The sequence below is a fragment of the Argentina silus genome, assembly GCF_951799395.1.
Source record: "Argentina silus genome assembly, chromosome: Y".
Lineage (NCBI taxonomy): Eukaryota > Metazoa > Chordata > Actinopteri > Argentiniformes > Argentinidae > Argentina > Argentina silus.
The window spans coordinates 51,332,660-51,349,882 of NC_139654.1; the positions used below are offsets into that span (position 1 = coordinate 51,332,660).

General features: G+C 43.3%; 1 protein-coding gene across 3 annotated transcripts in view; it reads left to right on the forward strand.

Moving 5' to 3' along the window:
• The window catches only part of ldb1b (LIM-domain binding 1b), a 27,345-nt gene extending 10,979 nt beyond the window's left edge, over positions 1-16,366 (forward strand). For 2 of the 3 annotated variants that reach the window (XM_083697176.1, XM_083697175.1), the window contains exons 2-11: positions 4,834-4,936; positions 5,898-5,942; positions 6,630-6,705; positions 8,287-8,389; positions 8,530-8,702; positions 8,814-8,936; positions 9,476-9,559; positions 13,180-13,303; positions 13,533-13,681; positions 14,348-16,366. In XM_083697176.1, coding sequence (XP_083553302.1) covers positions 4,834-4,936; positions 5,898-5,942; positions 6,630-6,705; positions 8,287-8,389; positions 8,530-8,702; positions 8,814-8,936; positions 9,476-9,559; positions 13,180-13,303; positions 13,533-13,681; positions 14,348-14,578 — 1,211 coding nt within the window. In that variant the 3' untranslated portion in view covers positions 14,579-16,366. Of the gene's footprint in view, positions 1-426; positions 639-4,833; positions 4,937-5,897; positions 5,943-6,629; positions 6,706-8,286; positions 8,390-8,529; positions 8,703-8,813; positions 8,937-9,475; positions 9,560-13,179; positions 13,304-13,532; positions 13,682-14,347 lie in introns of those variants that run through there. The other variant, XM_083697177.1, reaches the window with a different exon arrangement.
• Positions 16,367-17,223: the final 857 nt, after the last annotated feature.

The following is a 17,223-nucleotide window of genomic DNA, read 5'->3' on the forward strand; positions in this document are numbered from 1 at the left end:
TAGTTTAGGAGTTTAGGATATACATTTTCAAGACCATTTCAACTGAAATTATGCTTTGAGTTAACACAATCTATGTCATCATCATATTAAATAGTTGTCCCGTAGTATTGAACGTCGCTCCTCAATCCTAGAATATTTTCTCCGTGGTATGAGGTCCATTTCCATACTTGTTAGTTATAGTGATACAGTACGGACATGCGACAAAAACTGCTCCGCAAAGAATTTTTATTATAGGCCGCGGTTGTGTGTATTGCGGGGGGAGGGAGAGGGGAAAGAGAGGGTGGGTGGCGGTGTTCTCATTCTAGCGATAGAGGGGGAGAGGAGGAAAGCAGCGGAGAGAGAGAAAGAGGAGGGCCTACAGCTATTGTTCATGTCTGCCCGTGAACAAAGGGCTCATTGGGGTCCGTACCTAAATCCACAGCAGGCTTCTGCCTACTAACAAGGCCTCATGCGGGAGAAAACATAACCGATCTCCGTTGTCCACCTTTTCACTAATTCTCTCCGTTATAAGATTTTTTGTACAACAACCGGGACGTTTTACGTTGTGACCAGTCAGCCACCGTACTGTTTTACGTACACGGCAACACGGTCTATCGCGAATCTGTAAACATCCATTTTCTGATTGGACTTCTTTGCAGGTAAAGGCCAGTTTTGTGGAACGTACGCTTCGGGTGCTTTGCCTAATAATTTTTTGAAACCATGAGTATGTTGTGCATATTGTCTCATTGTATTTGCATGTCCGTAATCATGTGTAACAGCTCTCTTTTTTAAAAATGTGCTACAATGCTATCCGGTTAGCTAGCCAGAAGCCATCTGCCAGGAGAAGGGCAGCCTTCAAGTGCCAGCTCCTGGGCCTTTATATGAACTAGGTGTTGTGCAGTCAGAATATCCATTCATTGCTTTTCTAAGATGTATCCATCTCATGTCGGCGTTTGCTCCTGTTGCAGTTTTGGCTGTTCCATAGACTATTCGAGCTACTCATGTGTCCAATCGATGCTGATTGCAACAATGTAAACACAGGCGTTCGGATGTCAAATCTAGCCAGCTAGCCTAGCCTGACTAGCTATCCATTACTGTTGTCATTGTAGCCATAGCTAGCTAATCATAGCCACCTCTGGTGGGGGAAAAAACCCCAAAAACCTCACCGTGTCTCTTTTGAATTAAAGCTAACATGTTCCCCTATCCATCCTCCAGTGGTGGCTGGTTTTAGCTTTGTTGTAGAGCTAGATAATTGCTGGTGCAGCTATTGTAATTTGTGCAAGCCTGTTTGTAGAGTGTTTGATGTGTTGTAGACTGGGTACTTATAGACTGGGTACGTATAACTTCATTTTAGAATGGAATTCTTCTCTAACAGAATGTGGTGTCTTGTTCTGTGTCCTCTCTGCATCCCCACACTGACTGTTGACATGTCAGGTTTACACTTACCACCATTACACATGAATCAAAGGCAGGAATTGTGTGTGTGTGTGTGAGTGAGAGAGAGAGGAGGGTAATTCACAGCAGAGGATGTTGAGTTGGTTGCTGATTTGATTTTGTCGGTCGGTCATTAGCCACCGTCTGTAGAAGACTAATGGTGGCTAATGGTGTGTTCTCAATGTCTAATGGACATTTATTTATTTATTTGCCCACTTGTTTTTGTTGTGATGATGTAGTGTAAAAACTGCATTAGGCCTACTTCTGTACTTGTCAACAACAAACATCATCACATCTGGCGCTTGGTCTTGAGAAAATAGGCCTAGGTTTTACTGGTAGCCTACCCCCAGTGTGAGTTTATTGTTTAATACAGAATAGATCATTTGTAACTTCTCTTTGTGTTATTTGACAGACATTTGAGACGTGTTTTTGCTGTTTGCCAAAACAAAGTCTCCTAAAGTATGTTTCCTATGTTGATATGATCTGTCATACCAACATATTCAGTAACACACAGGATTGAGGTGAATTCTATACAAGCTCAGTAATTTCATAGTATGAAGTGAAATTTGGAATAGAAGAGAAAAATGCTCATTGAAATAAAAAACAAAATATTATTGGAAAAAAATAAGTTAAATTCCTCTGAAATGGAATGGACCACAAACCTGACCTATTTCACTGGCTGGTTCAGACATTTGGATCTTCTGGGCCCAGTATTTCAAAACATTTAATCAGATTCTTTTTTGCTGTTCAGGATCAGATCTATCTGGCAGATTTTGAGTAGTATTGGGGAAATCAGCCAAGTGTGGTCTTATCCTGGATAGCAAAAAAGAATCAGACTTTTAATTATGATCCAGATTAAAGTTTTGAAATACTGGGCCCAGGACAGTGTGGCTGTTAAGGCGCTGGCTGAAGTGTTTTATGTTTTATGAGACCAACCCTTATTAGGTGTGTGTGTGTGTGTGTGTGTGTGTGTGTGTGTGTGTGAGCGAGCAGAGAGAGTTGGCCTAAAGGAAAGAAAGGACACTGTTAGCATTTTCCGTAGAGCATTTACTAATGCCCACCACGGCTGGCATGGCTAGTAACCCTCTTGTTCCATTCCTTGACCATTCTGTACGTGCTGCTACACTTTCTATTGGTAAGCAGGTGTGCTCCATTCATTCAAACTAACTTTTCTCTTCAGTGGAAGGTTACAACATTAGTTAGAGAAAAAAAGTATTTTCTTCCAATTTTTGTTGTTTCTCGAGCAGTTTCTTTAGGACCATTTGCTGTGTATTTCTCATTCATTTTTCTTGGCCTCTTTTGAGAACCATGTCTCCTCATGTACCACAATGCACTCCATTATGATCCATTAGTGCTGCTACCCCAAAATGCTAAAAGTCCCGCCTCTTGTTTCCACTCTCTTTGGTTTGAGTGATGAGATTGAGTACATTTACTACCCCTCTCACCGCAGCTCTGTCCCTGTGGTGGTTAGATTGATGGGAGGGGGGGGGGGGATGCACTGAATAGACCTGCCTCTCTGTCCTGTTGAATAGGCCTAGGCTACACTGTGTGTGTAGAGAGAGAGAGTAAGTTCTATTGTCTTTTGGTTACCATGTATATGTGTGAAAAATCTCTCAATGTAGGGTGTGTTCATTAATGAATACCTTGAATCTCTTAGTGACTTCAAATGTAAGCCTCCTTATGAATATAGCCTAGCATTTCGGGCATTGTAGAGTGTGTACCTAAAACAGTGACCATTCAGCCAGAGTGAAGGGGTGTTTTAGAAGAGATCTTATATCACATTCAGTGAAGTTTAAAAGAGAACCACCTTGAATTGCTTTCGTAATATTTACACCTAATCCAACACTACACACAAAGCCAGCAAGGACTTTTTTGTGGTAATGCCTAATCAAAGCCAGCCAATAAGTAAGTCATTATCCAAGCAAACAGTGTTCCTCAGGCAGAACGCATTCAGAAGTGTCTGTTTTTGTTATTCAACCTACCCTTTTCCGAATACCCTATTTCAACCTCCTCCTCCTCTCACCCCTGCCATCTCACTATAAAGGATACAGAAGATCCCAGCATCAGTCAGGTGTTTTAATATGCAGCATGGACCATGTGAGGCGACAGACCTTAATGAGGCACAACTCTTTCACGCCACAGTAGGGGTCACGACCCCCTGGCCTTCGTGGCTGGATGGCCTTAGTAGATGTAGGTAATTAGAAACAGAGGTCAGAGAGAGAGAGAAAAAGTCTGAAAAGGGATGTGTGTGGAGGAGGGTTGAGGGGATAGACTGTATAAGCACATGTCAGCGGGCGTACAAGCCAGGGGGTTCTGTTGGGAGTGGATGTATATGCGAGGGGGCCAGTTTGGATGACGGTGGCTGTGCACTGGATGACAATGTACAGACTTGTTGGTTTGTGGAGATCATCTCTGTTGTTTGTCCTCTGCAAGACACACTGGGCTCCACTTGTATAAACATTGGCGGCAGCGCTGAAACCATGTGCAAAGGCCGTTTTGGTAATTCTGTGTCACCTCAACCAACACAAACTTTGCACCAATACAGACGGAGGATTAAATGGGAGCGTTCGAAAGACTTGTCAAGGGGAGTGAGCAAATTAGCCATTCCACGGTCAATTATGAACAATAGGTGAAAATAGGCACTGTTTTGATCATAACAGGCACAGCAGTGATCAGGAATAAACCCCCCTGGCCCCCGCTCTGTGCCAATCACTAATGAAGTCATGCAACTGTGATGGGGTGTAAAATCAGGAATTTGGCGAGCCCCTGTAGGCTTGTTGAGTGGTTAGATTGTGATGATGTAAACACTTCAGCCTGCAACTGTTAAGTATGGACCATTTGATTGCAGTCACCCCCACCCATTGTCAGAGACCTGCTCACCGCCTCCATGCTAACTAAAACTTTGCTGAAAGAAATGATCAATGTAGTGTCCAAGACAACTAAAGTTAGCGGAAGCAAATTGTGTGTGTGTGTTAGATTAGATTAGATTCAACTTTATTGTCATTGTGCAGAGTACAAGTACAGAGACAACGAAATGCAGTGTGTGTGTGTGTGTGTGTGTTGACAGATGAGGAGGACATGACAGTGTGTCTGGGTGTTTCATAGGGCCTGACCGTGAATGAGTGCAGCCAACTGAAACTAGGCCAGATGAGCCCGTCCACACACACACGTGACACACTCACTTTCACACAACATATCTTTCTGAAACGCGCAGACTCAGATAAAGCTTAGCCTAGCCTAATATGAAACTTAGTTGCTCCAAGCGAGAATAAACAGCTTTTGCGTTGACCTTTTGTTATCTTGTTTTTTTGTAATCGCTTCAGTATCGAATCTTCGATAATGATCAATGTTTCTCTGCTCTCTTCACTCCCCCCCCCCCCCCCCCCCCCCCCCCACACACATCCTCTTCCTCCTTTCTAGGCTGTTCCTCCAAGTCGTTCAAGCTGTACTCCCCAAAGGAGCCCCCCAACGGTAGCGCCTTTCCCCCCTTCCACCCGGGCACCATGCTGGACAGAGACGTGGGGTGAGTAACAAACACAGGACGTCCTTCACTTCATATTTCAGATATACTCCTAAATATACGTTATTGCAACCAAAAGACCATATGATATTGCACAAAGACAGAATAGGCCATGGAGGTGGATTGCTGACTAACGTCCGCAGTTTTTTCTTTGCATTTGTTAGTTTGATGTCGCGTGTACACGTCTGTGTGAGCGTGCGTGCGTGCCTGCCAGTTTGAGTGTGTATGCCTTGAGTGCATGCCCGTGTGTGTCCTGCTGAGTCAGCGCTCAGCGGTTAGCCTCTCCTCTGAGATAAAGGAAGCAGGAAGTTCTGTGGAAGCAGCTGACTCTCTGGGGAGGATTGATCTGGTGGTGCTTGCTGTTATAGTGTTTCTGTGGTGGCTGTGTTGTTATTGGGATGCTCTATCCTCTTTCGTTCCCTCGGGCGATGTAAGATGGAAGCTTTCGGGAGAAGTTGCTGCTAGGCACATATCTGGGATCAGCTTACCTTCTAATTGTCCTCACCTTAAAGCCACACTCCGGAGTCAGTGAAATGGCGAATTGGCTGGCCCACTGCACGTTAGTAAAACCAGAGAGACTGTTTAGCACCGCGACTGCCCTCAAATGTTTTTATTGTGGAATGATAAGGAAACGGCAGCGTAAGGTTACCTGTGCAGTATGCATCTTTCTTTCTGCTCAGACCAGTCCAAGAGGAAGTGTGTACACAACAAGCGCTTCAAACCTCAAACCTCTCTATCATTTTGCAGTAAAACTAAGATGCAGGAAGGTTTTTTCACACCTTAGGACGTGTGTTTTGTGTGAGGGGGGTGCATCCGTATGTTCTTGTGTGGCAGCCCTTCTCTCACTCTGAGAGACAGACAGCAGTGACAGTTGAAGAGTTTCTGTAGACAAACCCAAGTATCAAAAGGGAGCATCCCTGCCTGTATGTGACATTCTTTCTCTCTTCTATGTCTCTCTCTGCAGCCCAACCCCAATGTACCCCCCCACATACCTGGAGCCTGGAATAGGGTAAGAGTCACCTAGGTGTCACCTCTACTTTACCAGGGGAGGCTGCTAGAGGGAGAAATCCAAGGAAACATGTGTTTGACACCATTCCTCATTCCATTCCATTCATTACAATGAGCCCCTCCACTGATTTCTGCCTCCACTGAGGGAGACTACTGCTGGACATGAAGTGTGAATGTCCAGAGATGAAGGTCCTGGTCCTCAGGCCTTAACACTTGTGCTGAACTGAAAAGATGGGATTGGTGGAGCCATAACCTGATATTTGGTAGTTTCAGAGTCTGCCGTGTCCCTGTGCAGCATTTACAGCCATGCAACCTCTGCAGATGTCAGGGATTATACAGGATGTATTTCACCGCCGACCATCAACCAATCAAGTTTTAAATTGTTACAAGCACTGGGAGATGCATGGCATCGCCATACGGAGCTGGATTTGGCTTCCGCGGGCTGTCCGTAAGGAGCCTCCACACCCTAAGTGCTGCATGAAGCAAAAATGGGCTTTAAGCATTATTGTAAAAGATCCTACCACAATTTCAGAGCGCAAAATGGGGCTATAACCATGTTGCTAACACCTATCAAATCCTCTTAGGTCTCCACAAGGGGTTAAGGCTGAGTTGGGTTTGGTGAAAAAGGGATGTCTTGAGACTTAGCTGTGTTTATTTGCAGTTGGCTAACTCCTCCTCTCCCCTTCAGGAGGCACACGCCGTACGGGAACCAGACAGACTACCGGATATTTGAGCTCAACAAACGGCTACAGAACTGGACAGAGGTAGGAGCTCATCCTCTTCTTATCAACCCAAATCTTCCTTGTTTGAATAGTTTCATCCAGCACTTTTAGGAATAGTCCCTTTTGGGCTGTGCAAAAAAAGGCGATTTGTCCCCAGAGTTATAGTGCCCTGTGTAAGTAATAGGACAGTGAACCCTAACCCTAACCATTTTGGCTCTACACTCCAAAAGTTTGGATTTGAAATTGAACAATTACTATTAGGATAAAGTAGAGATTTGATTTGATGGTGTTTGTGTAGATATTGGTTTCACCATTCAGAAATTACAACACATTTTATGCACATTTTATCCCGCTATTTCAGGTACGTGATCGTATTGTATTGCCAGGTCCTTACCAACACCCAGCCCTAGTTCCTTATTGATAGCTAGAGAGCATCTGTACACTGTAACCAGCCACTCTGTTGACATGCCACACAGTGGACAACTGTCAGGGTTAGATTGAGGGTAATCTCGCCCCCCAGCCAGCTCTCTCTCTCTCTGTCCAGCCATCTGGTCTCCCAGCACCTCAGAATGGGACTTGACTTGAATACACATTTTAAATTGAGTCTATAACACAACAAAATGTGGAAAAAGTGAAGGGGTCTGAATACCTTCTGAAGGCACTGTAAATTCAAGGGCTGGAATAATAGTTTAATTCCATGTTTTTTGTGTGAATTTTTCTTCTTTTAAATGTAAAAAACAATGTTGAGACGTGACAGAACCTTACTACACCGCTACATGGCAAAAAACGCCGCTACTGCAAAATGCAGTTAAATTGATGGTTGAACTACATGTAGTGGAACTACTCCCCAACACAGCCACTGGTCCCATTAGCCACTTTACTCCCAGTACATGTCTCCAAAGAGACGACATAGGTTTCATCCTCTTTGACATCTCAAATATCTAATTAAAATATGTAGTCAACAATCTAGCTAAAATAGCATTTACCACCCTGCCACCCTCGATTTGGAGCCAAGCTCAGTCGTGTGATTGACTCTGGTTTTGAATTAATGATGATGTTACCCAGTAAATCCACTTCCCCAAGTCCCAAACAGTCAACACTGTTACCAAGCTCTATGCACTATACATTCCAGCCTGGGGTGAGATTAGATTGAGGGTGATTGATAGGCTGTGGGATTTTTCTTTACTTCAGATTGGATGCGAAAGTCTGGTGCAATGGTAATCCGAGAAATCCGATCTCCTTTAGAGTTGGAGCATCCTCTCGATTTCGGATTGTTCTGGGTTTTTTTTGTCACAGTTTGCATTATTTCGCAAAATGTTCCTGTAAAAAAAATAAAATTAAAAGATCAAAGTACAGTTGATCTGTCCCATCTGGTTGAATGCTCGGTTACCGGTTGCCCTCAATGCTCTCTCTCTCCTTCCGTTCTCTGCCTGTTATATTCTCCCACCCCTTCTCTCTTTCCATACCTCCCTCCCTCCTCTCACTCCTACCCTGACTTCTCTCTATCTCCTCCCTAATTCACCCCCTCATCTTTCTTTCTTTCTTTCTTTCTTTCTTTCTTGTCTTTCTCTCTCTGTTCTCTCTTTTCTCTGCTCATGCTCTCTCTCCCCTCCGCACCCCCAGGAGTGTGACAACCTGTGGTGGGATGCCTTCACCACAGAGTTCTTTGAGGATGACGCCATGTTGACCATTACCTTCTGTCTGGAGGATGGCCCCAAACGCTACAGTAAGTGTACACACACACACACACACACATCCCTTCATGAAGTAACATACTGTAACTCACACCACACACTAAGAGCATTTTTTTAGATCATTGTATGGTTTGCTATCCTTACACTTCCTCTATCTTTCTCCCCTCCACAGCGATTGGTCGGACATTGATTCCACGGTACTTCCGGAGTATATTCGAGGGTGGCGCCACTGAGCTGTACTACGTACTGAAGCATCCCAAGGAGTCGTTCCACAACAACTTTGTCTCTCTGGACTGTGACCAGTGCACTATGGTCACTCAGAACGGCAAGCCCATGTTCACACAGGTGTGTGTGTGTGTGTGTGCGTGCACGCTCGTAATAGACTTTGTGTGTGTGCGCACGTTTGTGTCTGCCTGAACACCGTTATTGACCTCTGACCTGTGCCCTCTCCTGTAGGTGTGTGTGGAGGGTCGTCTGTACTTGGAGTTCATGTTTGACGACATGATGAGAATAAAGACGTGGCACTTCAGCATCAGACAGCATCGTGAGCTCATCCCTCGTAGCATACTGGCCATGCATGTGAGTTTTTTACACACACACACACACACACACACACACACACACACAAAGGAACACTTCGCCCCAATGCCAGCTAATCTCTATGAAGTGTACTCTGACCAGTGGAGGAAGAAATCGGGCTCATTGTAATGCATAGAATGGAATGAGGAATGGTATCAAATGACATGCATTACAATGAGCCTGTCCTCTGTTTTCTACCTCCCCCAGCCTCCCCCTGACCCACAGTTACCCTCCTACTCTCCTCCAGCCTCCCCTGACCCACAGTTACCTCCTACTCTCCCCCCATCTGACCTTGTCTGTTCTTGATTGCTCACATCCTCTGTCCTCACCTTCTCAATGTTCATTGGAGGAGATGATCTGAGGCTCCCTCCCCTTGGACACGCCTCTCCAATGCATGTTGAGAAGGAAGCGAGGAGAGAGGACAGGAGGTCTAAAAACATAAAACTAAAACCACAATCTATTTTTATGTATTGTACAGTGTATTGTTACCACGTAAAATGCACGTTCAGCTGAATAAACGTGACCCTTGTGTTTGCCAGGCCCAGGACCCCCAGATGCTGGACCAGCTGTCCAAGAACATCACCAGATGCGGCCTGTCTAATTCCACCCTCAACTACCTCCGAGTGAGTACTCACACATATACCCACTACATTACCGGTAGAGGTACAAGGGCTAGGGCCAAATACTGAACAAAAAGTCTGATTCACCAGCGTCATCCATTTTCAGATATTATCCGGCACCGGACAGGATTCCTTTCTAAAAAATAAGTACGCCATTGGCCAATTTAGCTGTCTGTAAACCAATGGGAGATGTGTGCGATATACCTGCTGCCATGATTGGATCAGAGCATTGAACTGGACGCTGTGCCTCCCCCTTCCCTCACGCCGTCTCGTTCACCTCAGACAGACAGTTTGAAAGAAGCCAGCGGACGATGTGCAGCTGCAGCAGTCAGTTTTTATGTCAGCTAAAAGCATATACCTTCCGAAACGGTGGTAATATTGTACAAAATTAAATAAAAACGATTGATCTTTGATTTTGTGCGCCAGGTAATACGTATATATCAATCATTTATGCATTTGAAATAACAGCAATTCCTCAGGAGGAATAGCGACAGTCGTTACACTAATATCGGTTCTGATCGATTTGCGCAGCTCAAACAGAACCATCATTTTAAGCATTTAAATCACACCGTCAGTTGTCTGATCACGAGTATCAGCCAGATACGAGCATCTGGAAGTCTGATAAATGGATATGCGTGAGTGTGAAGACTCCTGCACAACCCTAGTTACTTGTAAAGTAGGCATTTCAGTAACACTTTCTAAAAGACACACACATTCATACTCATTATAATGTCTTTAAAATATATCATAATGTCATGTCTCTGTTCGACTTTTTCTTTTTTTTTTCAAATGCTGGAAAAAGCTGCTAATAGCTCTGGACCATTATGAGATGTAAGACATTATTATGCAGTCATACATGCTTATAATGTCTTATAATGCGCTGTCCTATAGAAGCATAGGGATGGACATGCACGCGCAGGAAATCATATCGTCAACATCTCCCACGGACACAAAATGAGTTGCTAACTTCTAGAGGCTTGCCGATGTTAGCTGTCATCATTAGCTATAGAGATTTATTTACATTTATAGAGAGCGCAGTCTCCACCTTCATTCTGAGCCCCACCTCTCAAAACTTGTGACTGGCCGGTAGAGGTGTCTGTCTGTAGGAGACCCTCCCTGGAATGTTATTTTTCCCTAATGCACTATAAGCACAGTATAATGGTATTGTTGTTCTCTATAATGGTGTTGTTGTTGTTTTTAAGTATTGTGTAATGTTGTCTGTTGTTCGAAATATTATTTGATTTGTCTGTTTTAATTAGTTTTATTTTATTTCAATGACTTGCCTGATTCTCTTTGGTTGCTTTCTTTCTGTTTGGAATTTTACTTATGCTGATGTATTTATATTCTCTTGTTTAGTAGCACGTTGTAATCTTGTTTAGAAAGGCACAATATAAATAAAAGTATATTATTTTATTAGTTTTTATTAGTTTTATTTATGCCTGTATACAACTTCTCTCACAACCAATTGTGTTACACCAGTAACAATCAAGATACTCACCTTCTTATTGTGGAGAGTGGAAACCTTCAAATAATCTCACAATAGAATTAAGAATAATTTAATAAAAGTTATTGAACATAATTATTTTTGCAGTGCGTCCCTGACTATTCAAAATGTAAAAATACATCACAGTAAAATGAATGTATTCTTATTATTTAAAATTGTACTTTTTTGTAGGATAAGGAAAAATGCAAGCAACACTTTGGAAAGAAGTTGAATGAATTCTAAGTTGAAGCCAGTTGCCTATCCCTGCTCCATATAATGTGGAGAGGGAGGGAAGGAGGAAGGGAGGGAAATGAATGGATATGCTGTGGTAGAAGGCTTTATTCAGACAGAAACTGAGAGAGAGAAATTAGAGGGAACACGGTATCTAAGGCAGTAGAATTGTTATGGGTGGCCTGGCCCCGCCCACTTGAAACCCAGGCCCAGCCAATCACCTTGCTCTATTTTTCAATTTCACTCATTTTTTTAATGTGAAAAATACAAATTTCACATGTGACATTGTGACTGACCACTGAAACCGGAGGTCATTGACTGCATTACCTTTTTCAAAAGCATTACAACATATAATGAAAGGGTTCTTGTTTCCAACGTAATGCTTTGCACGTCAGTCACTACATGGTTAGATTATTTTCATCTGTGAAAACCATGATGGCAAAACAAAGCTCTCTCTTCAAATTCTTCAATAGACCAGGTACAGAAGTCAGTGATGAATTCTCTGTCCTTTGTTAAGAACATCCTGGTTCTGCCATGTCCTACTTGGCACATAAAAGCACAATGTCTATTTCTACTTTGATGACTTAAAAAAGACGTGCTCAAGGCATGCATAAGATAGGTTAGCAATTTATAGTTGTCGCTAGCTTGATTAATGCTTGATTGGTTTATGATGGAATCACTGTAACATCATCGCACATAATTTGACAGATAACCATTGTAAACCACAGCCTAATGCCTCATTGCCCACTTGGTTTTCAAAGTGCAAGGCACTGCCGACAGGTCAGGTCTCAGGTAGAATTTTACACCCAGGGACAGGGTGCACATAAGAGAGTTTCAAAGGACGCTCCATACAGGTGCATCGGTCTGTAGGAGGAGGAGTTATATCATACCTAATTATTGATGAACAGTAGTCTAATATATCAGAAATGGCCAAATCTTGTGTGGCCTGGGGTGGTCCAGTGGTCTAGCACCATGGCCTACAGTGCACACATATGCCAACGTCGACATGGGTTACAATCCGGCCCATGCCCTGCTGACACACCCCCTCTTTCTCCACTATCTCTATGGAATAAAAATTAAAAATATAAAAGTGGGACTGCCCCACTAAAGGAAAAAAAGAAAAGAAATGGCCAAATCCTGATGTAGACAAAACAAAAATCTCCCATTAGTCATTACGGGGACATTTTACCAGACCACGTTGCCTACCTATGATTAAATGCCTCTCATGAAATATGGAAGGACATTTATGCTTAGTTCCAGTGGTTATGTTGACCACAGAGGCACTGTAACTTGTTATGATTGGTGGCATACATAGAACCTAACCACAATTCTAGATATTGTCATATCATTTGTAAAAAATCGGACACCCTGCGAAAATCCAAATGCCCACTGGCTCTTTGTGATGCGCAATACAGTTGTTAGCAGATGTTGCATTGGCTGTGTTGTCTAGTTATGCACAATTGATGTGTGTCTTAAAGTGTGTAGGGCCTATTGGTTTAAGTGCTTCAGTTCTGGCCCACCCATGAACTCATTCACTGATATACGGTGGAAGAGTTCCCTGCCGCAAGGTGGTACGCGTGGCCCACCCGGTGTCCACTTCCCCACTCGACGCTCAAGACCCACTCTGCCCATTTAATATGTTACAAAGTAATTTAACTTTTTTAATGAGAGCCACCATCTCTTGTGAACATGTCACTAATATTGAACCAGTAAAAAACATAACCTATTTACTTTGAAATCACTGCCCTGAGCGGTGCTGGAGCAGAAATGGAACACAAGTAAAGGCAGATGCTCTGACTTTTTCAAAAGTGCACTCCATGCTCCAGGCCCCAAACCCCCCCCCCCCCAAAAAAAAAAACATGTTTGTTTAAATAGTGTTTTCTCTCTCTCTCTCTGTATCTCTCCTCAGCTGTGTGTGATCCTGGAGCCCATGCAGGAGCTGATGTCCAGACACAAGACCTACAGCCTGAGTCCCAGAGACTGCCTCAAGACCTGTCTCTTCCAAAAGTGGCAGAGGATGGTGGCTCCACCAGGTAGGACAGACGCATACACACACACACACCCATCCACATATACACAGTTATTTATTTAATCCCTAACAGGCTGCATCCTCTCATTTGACTGTTTTGTAGGTAGCTTTTTCAGCCCATTTAGGCTTTCCTGACCTCACCTGCACATGCCTTGTGTTTAACCTGTACTTTGATATTATTTTCTATATGCAAACAAATCAACTAAACTAAACTGGCCCATCTCCCTCCCCAGCTGAGCCGGCGAGACAGGCCCCTAATAAGCGGCGGAAGCGTAAAATGTCGGGGGGCAGCACCATGAGTGCGGGCGGGGGGAACAACAACAACAGCAACAGCAAGAAGAAGAGTCCTGCCAGCAGCTTCCCTCTGTCCAGCCAGGTCCCGGTGAGTACATGTCTGACTGTGGTTCGGAGCTCCTGTGGTGGGATATAAGATAGATTTTTTAAAATCTAGGATTAATGTATGTTGCTGTATGTCATTATAATGTGTGTCTACATCTGTAAATTGTTTCTGGTGTGTATGTCTAAGTTGTATACAGTGCATTAAGTTGTTTATTGTCACATACTGAAATGTTTACACAGGGCCTCAACAGTGTAATACACAATATACAATACATAATAAATACACATACGCTGAATTGCATAATATGAATACACGTTATTAGCAATAGATTCTGACATGAACAATATAAGGGTAGGTGGAATGGGCCATGGAAAATACTGTATATACAATAATATATAAATATATCTATCCGTAGTGCAAATTATCCAATAGAAAGCAGCATTATAAAAGTCGATATGAAAAGTAAATGTATCTGTGTGTGCGTGTGCATGTGTATGTGTGCATGATTCTGTGCGTGTGTGTGTGTGTGTGTGTGTGTGTGTGTGCGCGTGTGTGCGTGCGTGCGTGTGCTATCACCGTTCTAATAGTTAATTCCTATATCATAACCTGATGGTGGCTAGAGACGGGAGTCGTTGTATGTTTATGACCCTCTCTCACCTCCCCCACTGGCTGGTCACTCATGGTCTCTTCCCTCTCTCTCCCATTTAGGACGTGATGGTGGTGGGTGAGCCCACCCTGATGGGCGGGGAGTTTGGCGACGAGGACGAGCGGCTGATCACGCGGCTGGAGAACACACAGTTCGACGCGGCCAATGGCATCGACGATGAGGACAGCTTCAACAACTCCCCGGCCTTGGGCGCCAACTCACCTTGGAACAACAAGGCCCCGTCCAGCCAGGAGAGCAAGAGCGACAACCCCACCTCCCAAGCCTCCCAGTAGAGGGTGTGTGTGTGTGTGTGTGCGTGTGTGTGTGTGTGTGGGGGGCGGGGCAGGGTGGGGGGGAGGGGATATTTCAGTGAAGCAAAATGTTCAGGGCCCCAATTTCCTGAAAGCTTTGTTGCGAACGTGGGTTCTTTATTTCTCCCCCTGACTCAGACCCAGACCCATGGCACCTGAATAACCGCAAAGTGCTTTGACCGTAACACATTAATCTGAAGAATTGTTACTCTCTGGTGACTGTGAGGTTTACAGATAAATAAAGTACCATGTAAGCTACCGAGCTTTAGTGAAACTGGGCCCCGGACGCAGCAGATAGAAATACAATTTATAGAGCTGACATTGACTCCCACGTCCACATGACAGACACTCATACCTGTTCTACATGGCACATTTCTATCGGAACGCTCTCTAACGTTCCAACCTCCCGAACAGGCCCCATATACCCCTATGCCTGCGTCCTTACCTAATTCTCCACCCTTCAGTATCCTCAAAAGTGTCTACTCACTGACCCTGTCCAGAAACAACCTCTAGCCCGTTCTCACTAGACATCTGTGTAGACCTGAAAGGTTAGGATAGGTTAAAGCAAGTTGGTAGTAGTTCCATCTTGCCACTGAAAGGTTATTTTTATGGTATTTTTCACCACCTTTCTAATACTACCAACTTCTCTCAGAAGTGTGTAGAAAGTAGGGCCTCTGGGTTGTTTTTGTACAGGATGGCCTAACCCTTCCCCCTCATGGACCTGTAAAAGGGATGGACCATAAGATATACGGTGGTAACTGTAGCCCTTGCATTACACAAGTGGAATGCTTTTAACCCCTCCAGGGGGGGAGTGAAGGAATGCAGAGGGGGATGTTGTGGGAGAGGTGGAAGGGTTTTTGGGGGACGGCGAGTCATTTAGGGACGACTCTACCCATCTACCTTCAGAAGAATCATGTTCACATGTCACTCAACTGGTCCATGTTGCTACTGGATGGGTCACTGTGTGTGTGTGTGTGTGTGTGTGGGTGTGGGTGTGGGTGTGTGTGTGAGAGAGAGAGACAGAGACTGTTTTGCTGGAGACCTAGTCAGAACAAAAGCTGTGGACTGTGCCAGAGCTAGTGGACTGGTGTTGAAATCCAATCTGTTTTGAGGATATTGATATATACACACACACACACACACACTGCCAGTAGAGCTTACCTGTGGTACCAGGGCTCCGTCACCACCATTCTGTTCTGAGAGATATTACACACACACACACACACACACACACACATACATATATGCACACACACACACACACACAAACAAACCCCTTGAATGAAGGAACTTCGGACCCCTAGTGTCCAAGCTCGTTCCGGTCACAGTGCTGAAGATTCATCCTTTTAAACTGAAAGCATTTAAAGACACAACATTTTAAGAGTTTTATACCAGTCTCTATTTCCCTAGAATGTTTTTTTTAATTTGTATTTCTGCATTTCAGTTACTTTTTATTTTTGTTTATTTTCTACCGATATTGAAAAGCTACAGACCAAGGAGCAACAGGACTTTTACCCCCCAAAAAATATATTTGTTTTTTATCTTTTATGTTTAAAAGAGAAATAATTTAGTGTGGATGTTTTTTCTTTTCTTCTTTTTTTGTTCATTTTTGGAGATTTACTTCTGTTTTTGTGTATTTGTGCTTGTATATTTAAGGTAGTAGCAAAGTTCTGTATGACTGTAATGATATGTATTCTTACTTAGAGTTACCTAAAGCCACCCTGATCTAATGTATAGAAAGAAAAAAAAAGAAGAAAAAAACACATGAACCTTCCCTTCTTCCCCCGATCCTCCCTCTTTTTTTCTCTCTTTTTTTTTTTTTTTTTTTTTTTTACTTGTGTAAATTAAATTACAAACCCTAGGGTACACAGTCACCATTGAAAAGTCATGTTGGCATTTTTCTGCTCTGCAGTTGTTTTATCTATTTATTTTCTGGGCATCAAACATACATTCTGTTGTTTATCCAGTCCTCTGACTTGTAAGCACACTGCTATTTTCAGGCAAGCTTCCAAGCCAGTTCTGTGTACTACTTTTTGAATGTCCTCTTCATAGACTCTTTATTCAAGGAAGTTAAATTATTCAATTTGTTGTATTCATGTTTGATATACAAGTTGAAATCAGGATTTAATGTCCAGTACATGTATGGGCGCTTCATTTTGGCATGAGTTGTAATTGGTTTCATTCAATGTGCATGTGTTTGGTAGCTCCTTTGGAAACACACTAGAGCAATAAGACCTGCTATTTAGACAGAGAACACCGACAGGAACCTCTTAAGGTCTACCATTTCCTCAAAAGGTACTCAATTGGTAGCAGTGTTGCTTTGTTGTTTTCTGTAAAGGCAATTCAAGTCTGTCAAAATATGTGCGAATATGTTTCCATTTAATTGCTTTTCTTGCCAGGAACAGTTGTAATCGAAAGAAAATGGTGACTTGTACCCTCTTGCAAACCCTGTAGAAAAATCCTTGTTTGATATATATTTTTTGATTTGGTTAGTTTCTGCCCTTGATAATTAATTAATGTATGGTACCAATAAAAAAAGATACATTTTCACTTTAAAAAGAACTGTGACTTTGCCTCTGTTATTTGCATTCACCTTTTCTGTCAGGCTATCCAAGGTCATTAATTGT